At 47.0% G+C, this 14,186-nt stretch overlaps 1 protein-coding gene across 1 annotated transcript; it reads right to left on the bottom strand.

Moving 5' to 3' along the window:
• Positions 1-840: 840 nt before the first annotated feature.
• On the bottom strand, positions 841-2,205 carry LOC136532065 (agamous-like MADS-box protein AGL80). The gene is made up of 2 exons (XM_066524690.1): positions 1,446-2,205; positions 841-935 (listed from the first exon to the last, which is right to left on the bottom strand). Exons 1-2 carry the CDS (start codon positions 2,203-2,205, stop codon positions 841-843), a joined length of 855 nt encoding a protein of 284 aa, XP_066380787.1.
• Positions 2,206-14,186: the final 11,981 nt, after the last annotated feature.

Here is a 14,186-nt window from a genome sequence, read left to right on the forward strand (position 1 = left end):
TGCAATATATGTATGAAACACCTAAAACACTTGAAACATATATTTGAAACAACTGAAACACTTTAAACATATGCCTACAACATTAAACATACGCTCGCAACATACACAACATTCAAATGAAACACTTAAAAACATACGTATGAAACACTTGATACACGGCATCACGGGTGGAGGCGAGGCCGGGGCTGGTTGATTCTGAGCGTTGGGGATGGAGCCGACAGCGCGTGAGCACCACCAGCACAAGCAACACTTGTGGGTGCCCTTGGCTTGGCTGGGGACGACATGAGGCTCCCCGTCACATGAGCCCAGTGACCATTGGTAGGGGCAGTGGTGGTGGCCCGTGGTGACGAGGCATCCCGATAGTGCTAGGTTGGGGAAGAGGTCGGGGACGGAGGTGTTGTGCGAACTGAGGGAGGAGGTGGGATGGTCGGCTTGGGTGAAGGAATGAGGCAGCGGTGGCACCGCGGGGCTATGCCAGCGGACACGAGAGACACCGAGAGATGGGAAGGACAAGAACATGGAGAGTAGGATGGGGGTGCGGCAGAGGATGGCTGCAGGGGCGCGTGGCACGGGCGGGGAGCGAGCGGACGACACGGTAGTGAGCGGGGACGCCCGCGTCTATGCATTACGAAAAAAAAAGAACTGAATCCGGCGTTCTGTTTGCTTGGCTTATAAACCGTACTTTTTCAGCCAATGAACAGTATTTTTCTCTCATAACAAATCAGCCAACAATATTTTCAATCATGGCTTATCACCCAATTTTCTCTCATAACAAATCAGCCAACAATATTTTCAATCATGGCTTATCACCCAGACGAACGTACCACTGAACCATGGCTGTCACACGGACAGGCAGAGGCCGGAGAGCAGTGCAGCCATGTGGGGAGGCGGGATCGCCAGCGTGGAGGTCTGGCAACCACCAGCGGGCAGCAGGTCTATGCAGCACGCACATTATCAGAGTAGCCATGCAGTTTGTGCCAGATGCTTTCGAACCGAAATATTTTGGCAGAGCACGGCACAGAGCAGTAACAGAGAGTGGTCAGAGCAATCGCTCGGCAGACAGCGGATGAGAGTGGTCTATCCTTCGAAAACCATGGTGCGTGGTAGTGGTACATAGACAACATAATATATATATTGAGCTTTATTAAACAAACTTGCAATACACGGGAATGATTTGTGATGGAACATCATAACAGAGCGGCCATGAAACCATGTCACATGACAAAGTACAATTACTTGGTAACCCTATAGGCAAAGTTTATTTAATTATATATAAAGATCAAATATATGTGCCCAAACATGAGCGAGGCGGGACCCCCCGGACGAGCCAGCCAGCCCAGAACAGATAGGGGACAAACTACGAATTTGGCATGCTTTAATCCATAGGAGTACATGCATGCGAATGCGATACGAAGCCTCCTTTTACATGGAATGGAAATACTGACCAGCAGGATCAGACCACGCAAATCCGACAGCCATGTTGCCAAACTGCGGCATCATCATGTCGCCACCGGCGCTGGTGCCGGCGCCGAAGCCACCACCGTGGACCAGCGCGCCAAGATCCCCGCCGGCCACCAGCCAGCCCGCCTGCGGGTGCGGTGCCTGCATCTGCATCGTCATGTCCCTGTGGCCGGTCGTCCCGGCGCTGTAAGCAGGCATCAGTGGCATGGACGACGGCGCCTGGGGCTGCAGCGCCGCCGCCACCGACGCCGGGACTTCCTGTCCCATCCGCTGGAGTCGCTCGATGGCGTCCTTGACGCCCTTGAGGCGGCTCTCCACCATGCATCCGAGGCTGGCGATCTCCTCGACGGAGAGGCCCACGAGGCCGGGGCGGCGGCCGACGATGGCGTCGTGCAGGAGGAGCGTGGCCTCGCGCTCCCGGTTGTCGCGCTGCGCCTTGTGCAGCTGCTCCCGGAGCTTGTCCATGCGCTGCTTGAGGAAGCCCTCCATGTCCAGCATCTTCTTGCACTGGTCCAGCTCCGGCACGGCCTTGAACCGCGCGAGGACGTGCTCTGCCGTGGGGACGTCGGGCCACACCTCCGGCTGCGACTCGCCCTCGCCGTACACCACAACGCAGGTGTCGACGTCGCACAGCGTGGCCAGCTCGCTCGCCTTCTTTATCAGGCCCTTGCGCCGCTTCTTGAAGGTCCCGCGCCGGGTGGAGTCGTTGGCGATCCGGTGCAGGGTCACCTTCTTGCGAGCCATGGATCGGGCTCGGGCGCCTGCAGATCAGATCAAAGGGGAAACGATTAGGCGGCGGCTTGGTACAATGGAAGGGAAGGAGATGGTGGTGGTTTTATAGCACGGAACTACGTGTGGAATGAAAAGGATACAGGTTGGAGCCGTTTCCATGATATGGAAACAAATTATGTGTGAGGATTTGCAAGATCGCAGGAATCAGTGCGTGTCGTCCATGCTTGTGTAAGCAAGATCCAAATCCAAATTATTAACAGCTCGATCCTAGGGAGAGCTTGTCCTGCATGGCATGGCGGGCGGATCGTAGCTCCCTCCATAGGCTCTGACGCCACACCACCGCCGCCCCGGTAAGACAATGAGACGGTGGGATGTTAAATTAATAAACAAAATAAAAACAGCAAAATTTATAGTTAACCCATACCTACGTCCATTCCAATCGAGTCCGGCGCAGGCATTTAGGATGTTTTGGTTCCCGAGTAACATGAGTGTCAATTTTTTTTAAAAATAAAATAAAATCCATCAACGGTGCTTAAAGTTTTCTTGAGGTGTCATCGAGGTCCCAAAAGTCCCAAAATGTATTTTTTTGGTCCCTGAAGTTTATGACTTTCATCTATGTCTAAACTGGTGTTTACCTAACTTGCTATCCTATGTGATATGGATCTGATAGATAGAGCCCACATGTCATTGGCAAGGCTCCACCTTAATATGCTGCTAAAACTTTATATTATTTTTTTGAACATCTTAACGACCTCAAATGACAAAATTGAGCTAAGAATTTGTACATCTAACCGAGAGCTAAATTTATATGCATAGTGTCTTTATCGGACACCATACAAGAACGATATATAGCGATTAATATGTTGTTGAAACTCTATATTATTTTTTTACAATTTTAATGATCTCAAATAAAAAAACTTAAAACTAGAAAGTTGTAGATCCAATCGAAAGCTACAATTTTCATGAAAAATCATCTTTATCCGATGTCGTATGATTTTTCTAGGTTAGAGCCTTGCCACTGACGGGTAGGTCCCATCTATCAGATCCGTGCCAAGTATATAGTGGATTGGGTAAATACTCATTTGGATCTTAACGAACCCATTACAATTTTAGGGACAAAAGAATATATTTTGCGACTTTGGCTATCTCGACGACATCTTAAGATAACTTTGAGGACCGCCAATAAATTTTATTTTATTTTTTGTTTGCTATCGGCGACCACAGCCTCAAACGATGACGACACCGGCTCTGAGCTGATGGTTGGCCAGCCGCCACCGCATGCCTCCACAGAGCATGCTGCGTAAATTACTAAATTTGGACGTACGTACGTAGAACTCCTGCGGATTATTTGAGAGAAAAGACTACGTGCAACAAACATATATTTTTTTTAAAAGAGTAAAATCCGACTCAACTCCTGAGCTAGTCACCGAATTTGAAATAACCCCACTAAATACAAGCCTTAGGTGACACTACTGCAGGAATCTTAACTGAGGCGGACAAAAAGGGTTAACCGAGGTGGTTTTTGCAACCGCCTCGGACGAAAATTCACGGTTAATCATGGCCTTAACCGAGGTGGTTGCCATGACCTCCTCGGTTAATCATTCAATGGAGAACGTCTGCCTCGGTTAATCGATAAAAAACAAAAAACAAACTCGAGCCCATCGACAAGCCCGTTCCTGAGCCCGCAGGTGAGCCCGTTCCCAGCACACGAGCTAGATCAGGCCCCACCGTCGTCCATCGTGCTGCCATCCGCACGGAGGAGCAGCCGCTGTCCGCCGCCTAGAGTAGACCGAGATAGAGAGAGTAGATTGAAGCCATCTGTCCACCCATCGTGTCGCCGCTGCCTTGGATCAGGATCTTGATCTGCAAGGAGACGGAGTGTGAGAGAGGTAGACAGAGAGTAGACCGAGAGAGAGAGAGAGAGAGGAGACCTGCTTGAGGACGGATCTGGCCACTGGGTCTCGCTCGCCGCGCCGCCGCCGGTTCTTGAGCGCCGTTGTGAAAGAGCAGACCGCCTCGCACATCTGCACCGCCGGGAGGAAGCTCACCGGCTCGCGTGCCGCCGGGACGCTGCACCGCCAGGGCAGGGACGCGCGCGCGCCGCACGCCGGGGCTGGAACGTCGGGGCAGGGCCGCGCGCGCTGGGGCCCACCGCCCACCGGAGAGAGGAAGGGGCGCGCCGGTGGGATCTGAGGGAGAGGACCTTAGGCTCGCCGGGATCTGCTCGAGTCCGTCTGCTCGGGAGGTGCAAGGGAGAGAGTGGAGGGAGAGAGGGTGGATAAAAGGTCCTTGTGTGGTTTTGGTAATTAAGTGACAACCTAGGTGGACTAATTATGTTTATGTGAGATACACAGGTAATTAGTCCACAGGTACATGTGTGTGAGCAACATATGCCATGAAGGTGAAAATGACCTAGAAATGTTGCAAAGCTCACACATGTGATGATGAAGGAGCTCATTGCACATGAGAAATGACATTGAGTCATGTGATCAAGGTGGAGAAGATCAAGACAAGACTTGGCTTGATGGACCGGTTGAAAGCGTGAAGGGCAAGTTGGAGGCTTTAGAGTGATGGACCGCGTGGCAGTGAAACTTGAGCAAGACTTGGCGCCGATGGACAATGGCAACGGTGAAAAGCAAGTGATGTCAAGATTGATGAACCAATATGATCACGTGATGATATGAAGTGAATCATATCATTGTTGATCATGTTGATGCATGTGTTGCATCAACATTGGAGGAGATGGAATGGAATGCGCAAGGCAAAGGTATAACCTAGGGCATTTCATTTCACCGGTCATAGGTGTGTAGAGAAGTTTATGACCGGGTTTAGGATAGATGGCCATACTATCAAGAGGGGCAAACTTGTTTGCATATCGGTCATCTAGTGCCACTCAAGTGATATAACTTTGCATCGTCGCTAGGATTGAGTGGCGTGGCAAGTTGAGTGGCTAATCCTTTGAAAAATGATTGTGAAAATGCTAACACGCATACATATGGTGGTGTACACTTGGTGGTGTTGACACATTTATAAAGGAGATGAAGTTGGAGTTGATGTGGATCAACTCAGCGATGGAACGGAGGCGAGAAGGGTTCGCAACTCCACCGGCGGAGTGTCCGCCCGTAGAGTGCGGACAGTTCGACGGTGCCACCGGCGCACTAGACCGAAAAGATAGGGTCTCACAGAGTGCACCGGACGCTGGTCACGTGGTGACCAGACGCTGGGTTCCAGCGTCCGGTCAGTGATGTCAGACAGTGTGCAAGCGTCGGTCATCGACCGAACGCTGACGCTGGAAGTGACCGGACGCTGACTGTGTGCGTCCGATCAGGGTAACGTGTGATGACGCAGGCAAAGCAGAGAAGCTAGAAGTGACCGGACGCTGGTGCTGCATCCGATCGTGACCGACTGGACGCGTCCGGTCATGTCTGGTACCTTACTGGAAACGACCGGACGCTAGGGTTGCTGAGTCTGGTCAGTTATTGTTGCAGCGTCCGATCGACAGATGACCGTTGAGATCGGACGAACAACGTTTGAAGAAGGGGACATGTGGCGTGCATCGCACGACCGGACGCTGGGGTTCAGCGTCCGGTCGATCGGACCGGAGCATCCGGTCGTCCCGACTTTTGCCTAGTGAAGGGGTAACGGCTCTATTTGTTCGTGGGGTTATAAATAGAAGCCATGGTCGGCCTTGGGCCGGTAGCTGAGCACACTAGAGCCTTGGTGGCTTGTGTAGTAGTGCTTGGGATCCCTCCATCTCACATATACTTGATAGTGATCATTCGATTGTGTGAGAGAGCGATTCTAGTACGATTGCATCGTGAGGTTGCAACGAGTGGCACTAGGTGATTGTGTTGTAAGCCGGTGGTGCTTGTTACTCTTGGAGGTTGCCACCTCCTAGACAGCTTGGTGGTGGTCTCCGTTGAAGCCCGCAAGAAGCTTGTGCGGTGCTCCGGAAAGAGCTTTGTGAGGGGCATTGTGCTCGCCCCGCGGGAGCCGCGAAGAGCAACTCTAGTTGAGCGTGTCATTGAGCTACCCTCACTTTCGGGGTAGGTTCTTGCGGTGCCCGACGTGCGGGCTTGGCAGGTGATGGCAATTAGCCGCCGAACCACCAAGTGAGCGGTCGACACAACGGGGACTAGAGTGTTGGCAAGCACGTGAACCTCGGGAGAAAAATCACCGTGTCAACCTTGTTCTTCCCATTGGTTTGCATCCTCGTTACACAAGCTTGTAATTACTTTCATATACATTATGCTTGTGTAGTTGCTCTTGTAATTAGTTAGCTTGTGTAGCTTACTAGTTACCTTCTTGCTTGTGTAGCATAGAAGTAGCTCCCTTGCGTGGCTAATTTGGTTTGTGTAACCTTGTTAGTCACTTTGCTTAGTTTGTGTAGCTAAGTATTTGCGCTCTCTAATTTGGCATTGGTTGTCTTGTTATTGAGCATTGCTAGTGAGCTTAGGTGGCTTTGTGCTTTTGCTTACTAGCTTGTGTAGGAGCTCCCTTGTTGCTTGAAGTACTAGCGGCATAGGTTTGTGTGACCTTGCTTCTAGAATTGGTAAGGCGAGCTCTAGCTAGCCCGGCACCTTTATTGCTTAATTAGTATCTTTGGAAGGTGCTAGAGAACATAGATAGAGGGGTGTAGTCTTGGCTAGACCGATAGTTTTAATTCCGTACTTGTTTCGGTTAGCCAACACGATTAATTTTAGAAAAGACTATTCACCCCCCCCTCTAGTCCGCCATCTCGACCCTACAGTGGAGTCATGGGAGTCGCGACTCTCTCGGCTACGGACGCCACTAAGAGAGATGGCTGAGAGAGAGAGAGCAAGTGGAGGGGAACAAAACCCTAAGTCTTGAATATATAGTAGCCCGATTATAAGGTCGAGATGGCGGACTAGAGGGGGGGATAGTCCTTTCTAAAAATAATCACATCGGCTAACCGAAACAAGTGCAGAATTAAAACTATCGGTCTAGCCAAGACTACACCCCTCTATCTAGCACCTTCCAAAGATACTAATTAAGCAACAAAGGTGCCAGGCTAGCTAGAGCTCACCTAACCAATTCTAGAAGCAAGGTCACACAAACCTATGCCACTAGTACTTCAAGCAACAAGGGAGCTCCTACACAAGCTAGTAAGCAAAAGCACAAAGCCACCTAAGCTCACTAGCAATGCTCAATAACAAGGCAACCAATGCCAAATTAGAGAGCACAATTACTTAGCTACACAAACTAAGTAATGTGACTAACAAGGTTACACAAACCAAATTAGCCACGCAAGGGAGCTACTTCTATGCTACACAAGCAAGAAGGTAACTAGTAAGCTACACAAGCTAACTAATTACAAGAGCAACTATACAAGCACAATGTATATGAAATATAAATACAAGCTTGTGAAAGGGGATTGCAAACCAACGGAAAGAACAAGGTTGACACGGTGATTTTTCTCCCGAGGTTCATGTGCTTGCCAACACGCTAGTCCCCATTGTGTCGACCGCTCACTTGGTGGTTCGGCGGCTAATTGGTATCACCCGCCAAGTCCGCACGTCGGGCACCGCAAGAACCTACCCCGAAAGTGAGGGTAGCTCCATGACACGCTCAACTAGAGTTGCTCTTCACGGCTCCCGCGGGGCGAGCACAATGCCCCTCACAAAGCTCTTCTCCGGAGCACCACACAAGCTTCTTTCGGGCTTCAACGGAGACCACCACCATGCCGTCTAGGAGGTGGCAACCTCTAAGAGTAACAAGCACCACCGGCTTGCAACTTGATCACCTAGTGCCACTCGATGCAACCTCACGGTGCAATCACACTGGAATTGCTCTCTCACACAATCGGATGATCACTATCAAGCATATGTGAGATGGAGGGCTCCCAAGCACTCTCAAGCATGGACACAAAGTCCCCCGAGGTACTCAGCTCTAGCCATGGCCGAGACCATCTTCTATTTATAGCCCCACGGGCTAAACTAGCCGTTACCCCTTCACTAGGCAAAACTCGGGACGACCGGACGCTCCGGTCGTATCGATCGGACACAGGACCTCAGCGTCCGGTCAACGGATGCTCGCCATGTGTCGCCTCCATTCAACTCCAGTCACTTGATCTCAACGGTCAAGTGATGACTGGACGTAGCTGCACAAACTGACCGGACGCAGCAACCCCAGCGTCCGGTCGTTTCCCGTAAGGTACTAGTCACGATCGAACGCGTCCGGTCGGTCACGATCGGACGCAGCGTCAGCGTTCGGTCCTTCTCCAACTTTTCTGTGTTGCTTACATCACCGTACGTCAGCCTGACCGAACGCACCCTGCCAGCGTCCGGTCACTTCCAGCGCCAGCGTTCGGTCGAAGACCGATGCCTGCACGCTCTCTACCGCCACTGACCAGACGTAGGACCCCAGCGTCCGGTCACCACGTGACCAGTGTCCGGTCCACTCTGTGAGACCCTGTCTTTTCTGTATAGGGCGCCGGTGGAGTTTCGAACCCTTCTCACCTCCGTTCCATCGCCGAGTTGATCCACATCAACTCCAACTTCATCTCCTTTGGAAATGTGCTAACACCACAAAGTGTACACCGCTATGTGTATGTGTGTTAGCATTTTCACAATCATTTTTCAAAGGATTAGCCACTCAACTTGCCACGCCACTCAATCCTAGCGACGATGCAAAGTTATATCACTCGAGTGGCACTAGATGACCGATATGCAAACAAGTTTTCCCCTCTTGATAGTACGGCCATCTATCATAAACCCGGTCACAAACTTCTCTACACACCTATGACCGGTGAAATAAAATGCCCTAGGTTATACCTTTGCCTTGCACATTCCATTCCATCTCCTCCAATGTCGATGCAACACATGCACCAACATGATCAATAATAATATGATCCACTCCATATCATCACGTGATCATATTGGTTCATCGATCTTGACTTCACTTGCTTTTCACCGTTGCCTTCGTCCATCGGCGCCAAGTCTTGCTCAAGCTTCACCGCCACATGGTCCATCGCTCCAAAGCCTCTGACTTGTCCTTCACACTTGCAACCGGTCCATTAAGTCAAGTCTTGTCTTAATCTTCTTCACCTTGATCATATGACTCAATGTCATGTCTCATGTGCAATAAGCTCATTCATCATCACATGTGTGAGCATTGCAACATCTCCGAGCCATTTTCACCTTCATGGCATATGTTGCTCACACATATGTACATGTGGATTAATCACCTGTGTATCTCACATAAATACAATTAGTCCACCTAGTTTGTCACTCAATTACCAAAACCACACAAGGACCTTTCACCAATAAGGTAGGATGGGCCGCATGATTTCATGGGCTTGGCTGGTCCTCAGCCTATTAACTGAGGCGGGCTTTTTAGGTGGCCCGCCTTAGAAAATGAGGCATTTTTGGAGGCGGGCTTCTTATAAGGCCCGCCTCAATTAATAGATTGTAGGAGGCGGTTATTTTTTAACGCCTCGTTAAATCAATTTTAGAGGCGGTTGACTGTAACCGCCTCAGTTAATAAAAAAAATGTCTACCTCGGTTAATCCCAGGCATTAATCGAGGCGATTTTAAAGTCCGCCCACCTCCGAGGCCAATTTCGAAACGCCTCGCAAAAGATTTTGTGTAGTAGTGTGGCGTCTCCTGTGACCAAAGTTCGAATCCTTGGTTAGGCGAATTTTTAGTCCACGGTGTGGAAAAAAAAACCCGTGCCTGTCCCGCGTTCCTAAAGCATAGGTAAAATGGACCGGTTCCCTCGCCTAGTGTGCGAGCGGGGCATGAGGTTCGGGGGTTTTCTTAGGCTGGGTGAGAAACCCTCTACCTTAAGCTAAAATAGCTTGGGGTGTCTACCCCGTAGCCCGAGTTAACTTTTAAAATCATATCAAGTACTCCCTTGACCATTCAAAGTTTTTTCTTGGCTAGTTTTACTGGCCTAGCAGTGGGGCCCACCTATCATTTGGTATCTCTGTCATTTATAATTGATTAGAGTTTATGTAATATATTTTTGTACTAAACTTTATTGGAAACACAAATGCTAATGCTATTAATTATAAATTTGATTAAATTTAAACTAGTTTGATAGGATCAATACCATAGTTGCATTCTATTATGGATGGAGTAGTTGACAACTTTTTTATCTGGGATAGTTTAGAACCCCAAATATGATTTTTGCTACAGCGTGAGCATGCAGGATATATATGTGTGATCCAAATGCACATTCCATATTTCGAAGCGCATTAAGTAGGCTGTCGTTTATGGAAAACGAGCACGGGCGGGTGCTTTCCGGGGGAAACAGCGTGCGCCCGTAGCTGAACTCACGCCGCTCGCGAGCTTTGGGCCCACTCCAAGCAAGCAATTTGCTTCTTCCGCACGCAAGACAACACATACCAGATCGGATCTACCAATCTCACAGAAGTCACACAGGAGGAACTCAAGTCCACTGGATCAGATGCACGCAAGTATCAAGCAAACGAATCAGCACCATTAGGTAATTTTACATCAGATTATTTGATTCTGGGACTTATTTCACTTCTCTTATCTCCTCCCCAGTTCATCTTTACATCATGTTGTTATGTGAAAATGGAATTACCAAATGTTTCTGAACGTAGTTCTATCACCTTACTAGTGTCGCCTGATTACTGTTGCATTTAGTTGCAACGAAATCATAGATTGTTCCTGTATCTTTCTCTTTTTTTTTTTTTTTTTTGCCCTGGATCTGCAAGTCCCTACATATTGTTGTTGTATGTGGTTCTTGCCTTGGATCTACTAGTGCCTACACAATGCCATCAAGCCTGTAAAAAAGGCCATGAATTTATATTAAACAACTAAAGTGTACTGAGAATCTAAATATATTGTTGTATCTTATTTTTGCCCTTGATCTGCTAGTGCCTACACAATGTCATCAAACCTGTAACAAAGGCCATGAATTGATATTAGACGATTAAAGTGTATTTTTTTGTGACTGACGATTAAAGTGTATTGAGGATCTAATTATGTTGTCATTTGCCTATGTAAGTACTAGTAGTTTTGTTAGTAGTTGCCTAATAATTTGCAATAAATGATTTAAAGATAACCTATAATTACTTATTTGAAAAGAAAAGTGCAGAAAAAAGGGGATGGTTCTAAACGAGCTTCCAGCAGAAGCATATTATGGGGAGACATGGAATCCTATGTTCTGGGTGCAAGTGACTGCTGATTTGTCTAGTAACTGTGAGGCAGTTTATGACAGTAGAATCTCATATTTGCCTACAATTTCAGAGCTACGATGCTCTCTGGAAGAAACACACATAGAGGCAACCCCTAATATAAATGAAGTCGAACCTGTGGCAGCTATTGTGTTACAAAAGTTGAAGTTGCTGAAACTATTGGTGTTACAGAAGTTGAAATTGATGATGTAGAGACTTACAATTCCTAGCAGAAATTTCTTCACCTGATGAGCCATATGTTGGAAAGATGTTTGAGACAATGGAAGAGGCTAGGCTCTACAATGATTATGATAGAAGGAAGGGCTTCTCTATATTACAAAGTTACTTGATAAGGTCTTGTTTGTGTGCAACAAGGAAGGAAAAGGTAAATAGAGAAAGGGTGTTGATGAAGAAATCATTGAAGTTGATGGTTGTGAGCATGTTACCTCTGAAAGCAATGGTTCTGATGTGGATGAACCAAAAGGGAAATAGGCAAACTGCATAGGCATCAAGAGGAAAAGAAAGAAGATGACGTACACTAACTACAGAGCAAGGATACTGATCAAGTTCAATGGGAACAAGTGGTTTATTAAGCAATTTGTTGATTACCACAACCATAACTTAGTGGACAAACCATCACTTTCTAAGATCACATGTCGGAATACCAAAAGATGAAGTGCAGTTCCTAAGACTTTTGCATGACTACAACTTGGAAACAAGCCAAATAATGCAGCTGATGTCTGAGCCATATGGGTTTGCACATTTCGTTCCTTATCATAAGAAGCATGTGAGCAATTTAAGGCCGGCACATGTATACTTCTATGAGCTGAAAAGGCAGACAACAATTTCTTCTTCAAAGTAAAGCTAAGATGCTGATGATAAGGATGAGAATATTTTCTGGGTAGATGGTGCAGCATGAGAAGCATACAAGACATATAATGATTGCATTTCTTTCGACAATACTACCTCCGTCCGTGAAAGAATGCAACTATGGGTTGTGTAACACGTAAAGTGGTTCACGTTTCACCAAGTTTCTAGTAAATAGTATTCACATTTATGACTCTAAATTAATTTATTATAAAAATACACTTCATAATTAATCTAATGATATTTATTTAATATTATAAATATTTATACTTTTTTATCTATAATTGGTCAAAGTTGATATACTAGTACATGACACTGTTCCAGAATTGCATTCTTTTAGGGACGGGGGAGTACATACCTGATTAATAAGTAGAATCATAGCAATTAATAGGTATGCACAATTAATTCAAGCGGGATGTGCTTTCATGAGGAATGAAACTGGAAATAGCTATGTTTGGCTTTTCCAAGCATTTCTAGAAGCAATGAATGGGTTAGTAGGGCCTATCAATTTGATCATAGATTAGGACCTGGCAATGGCAGTAACAATAAGAGTTGTTTTTGTACCTACCCGGCGTTGATGCTGCCATTGGCACATCATTTCAAAGGTTGAGTCAAGGCTTGGTGTTTACTTTTCATCAAGAAAAGGCTTGGAGGGAGGACTACGACAAAATTATGAACCACAACCTAAGTCCAAAAGAGTTTGAGAGTAGGTAGGAAGCTATGATCGACAAGTATGGAGCTGCTAAAAATGAAATCCTTTCCAACCTGTATTAGATCAGGCATCTCTGCGCTCCCGGCCCGCCTACTTCATGGACCAATGACGCTCTCAAACACATTCTTTGTGATGTGCAAGTCATCAATGGAATGGCACATATAGCCAAATTTGCCTAGTAAGGCAGGTACTTAAAGAAGATTGACATCTTCTTGAAGGGCACGTCATCAATCGAAGTTGTATCTCTCTTATTGTTCTTTCCATCCTATCATTTACCATAGGCAACTTTGATGTTCTTAACCATGTTATACATGTAATGCTCGTCCCACCTCTCTGGCACATGCTCTGCCTCAATTGTACTAACAATGAAGTTTTTCAACATCCTCTTACTTCGGTACCTATATCCTTCCACTAAGAAGCGTTGGGTGATGCATGTACATTACCTTTCTGGATCCTTTTAGGAACTATAAGTTGTAGTGTCAATCAAGCATTCTGAGCATCCCAGAAAGCCTTTGATCTGTCCCGATAGGGAAAACTGTGCTAGGTAGTTAGTGGTGGTAACAAAAATAATGGCTCTGCATGTGAATACACCCTTTGCAAGCTCATCCCACGTATTGACTCCATTTTATTCCATTGTGTCTCCATTTCTTACAGTAATGACTCAAGAAAAATACCTATGTCAATGCCCTGTTATTTTGGGCCTGATATTAAATGGCCAGCAACAAATATTTTCCCTTCTGACACAACCATATAGAGAGGATGTAAATTAACAAGATAACAGCAATGCGCTGTGTGTGCCGGTCTTGTCACCAAAAGGGATTTATTCCATTAGTGCTCAAAGCGACCCTTACATTTCTCAGATCGTCATGAAATCCTAAATACTTGGGATCAACGCCCTTCCACTATTTTGTATCAGATGGGTGACATAGCCCTCCATCGTCTTTCTTGCACTCATCGTAAGCATGATAGCGCATGAGTTGTGAGTCCCTTGGGTTTGAGAACAAACGCCTCAAGCGATTGATTGGTCATAGTAGGTACCACATATAACCAATGCGGGGATTCTTCTTTGGTCAGTACCATCTACTGCTAATGTAGTATTTTCCTCAAGGCGCCGAGTAGAGACATTTTTCTTACCACCCTTCTTTCTCTTGTTCCTAGTTGTAGTAGGGTTGTCTTCCTCCCTATAAGTGTCGCTCCTTTTGTATCGACTAGCACCACATGTTGGATATTTCGTTAGACCTTTAAACA

Source organism: Miscanthus floridulus, unplaced genomic scaffold (genome assembly GCF_019320115.1).
Source record: "Miscanthus floridulus cultivar M001 unplaced genomic scaffold, ASM1932011v1 fs_518_3, whole genome shotgun sequence".
In the NCBI taxonomy this organism is placed as follows: domain Eukaryota; kingdom Viridiplantae; phylum Streptophyta; class Magnoliopsida; order Poales; family Poaceae; genus Miscanthus; species Miscanthus floridulus.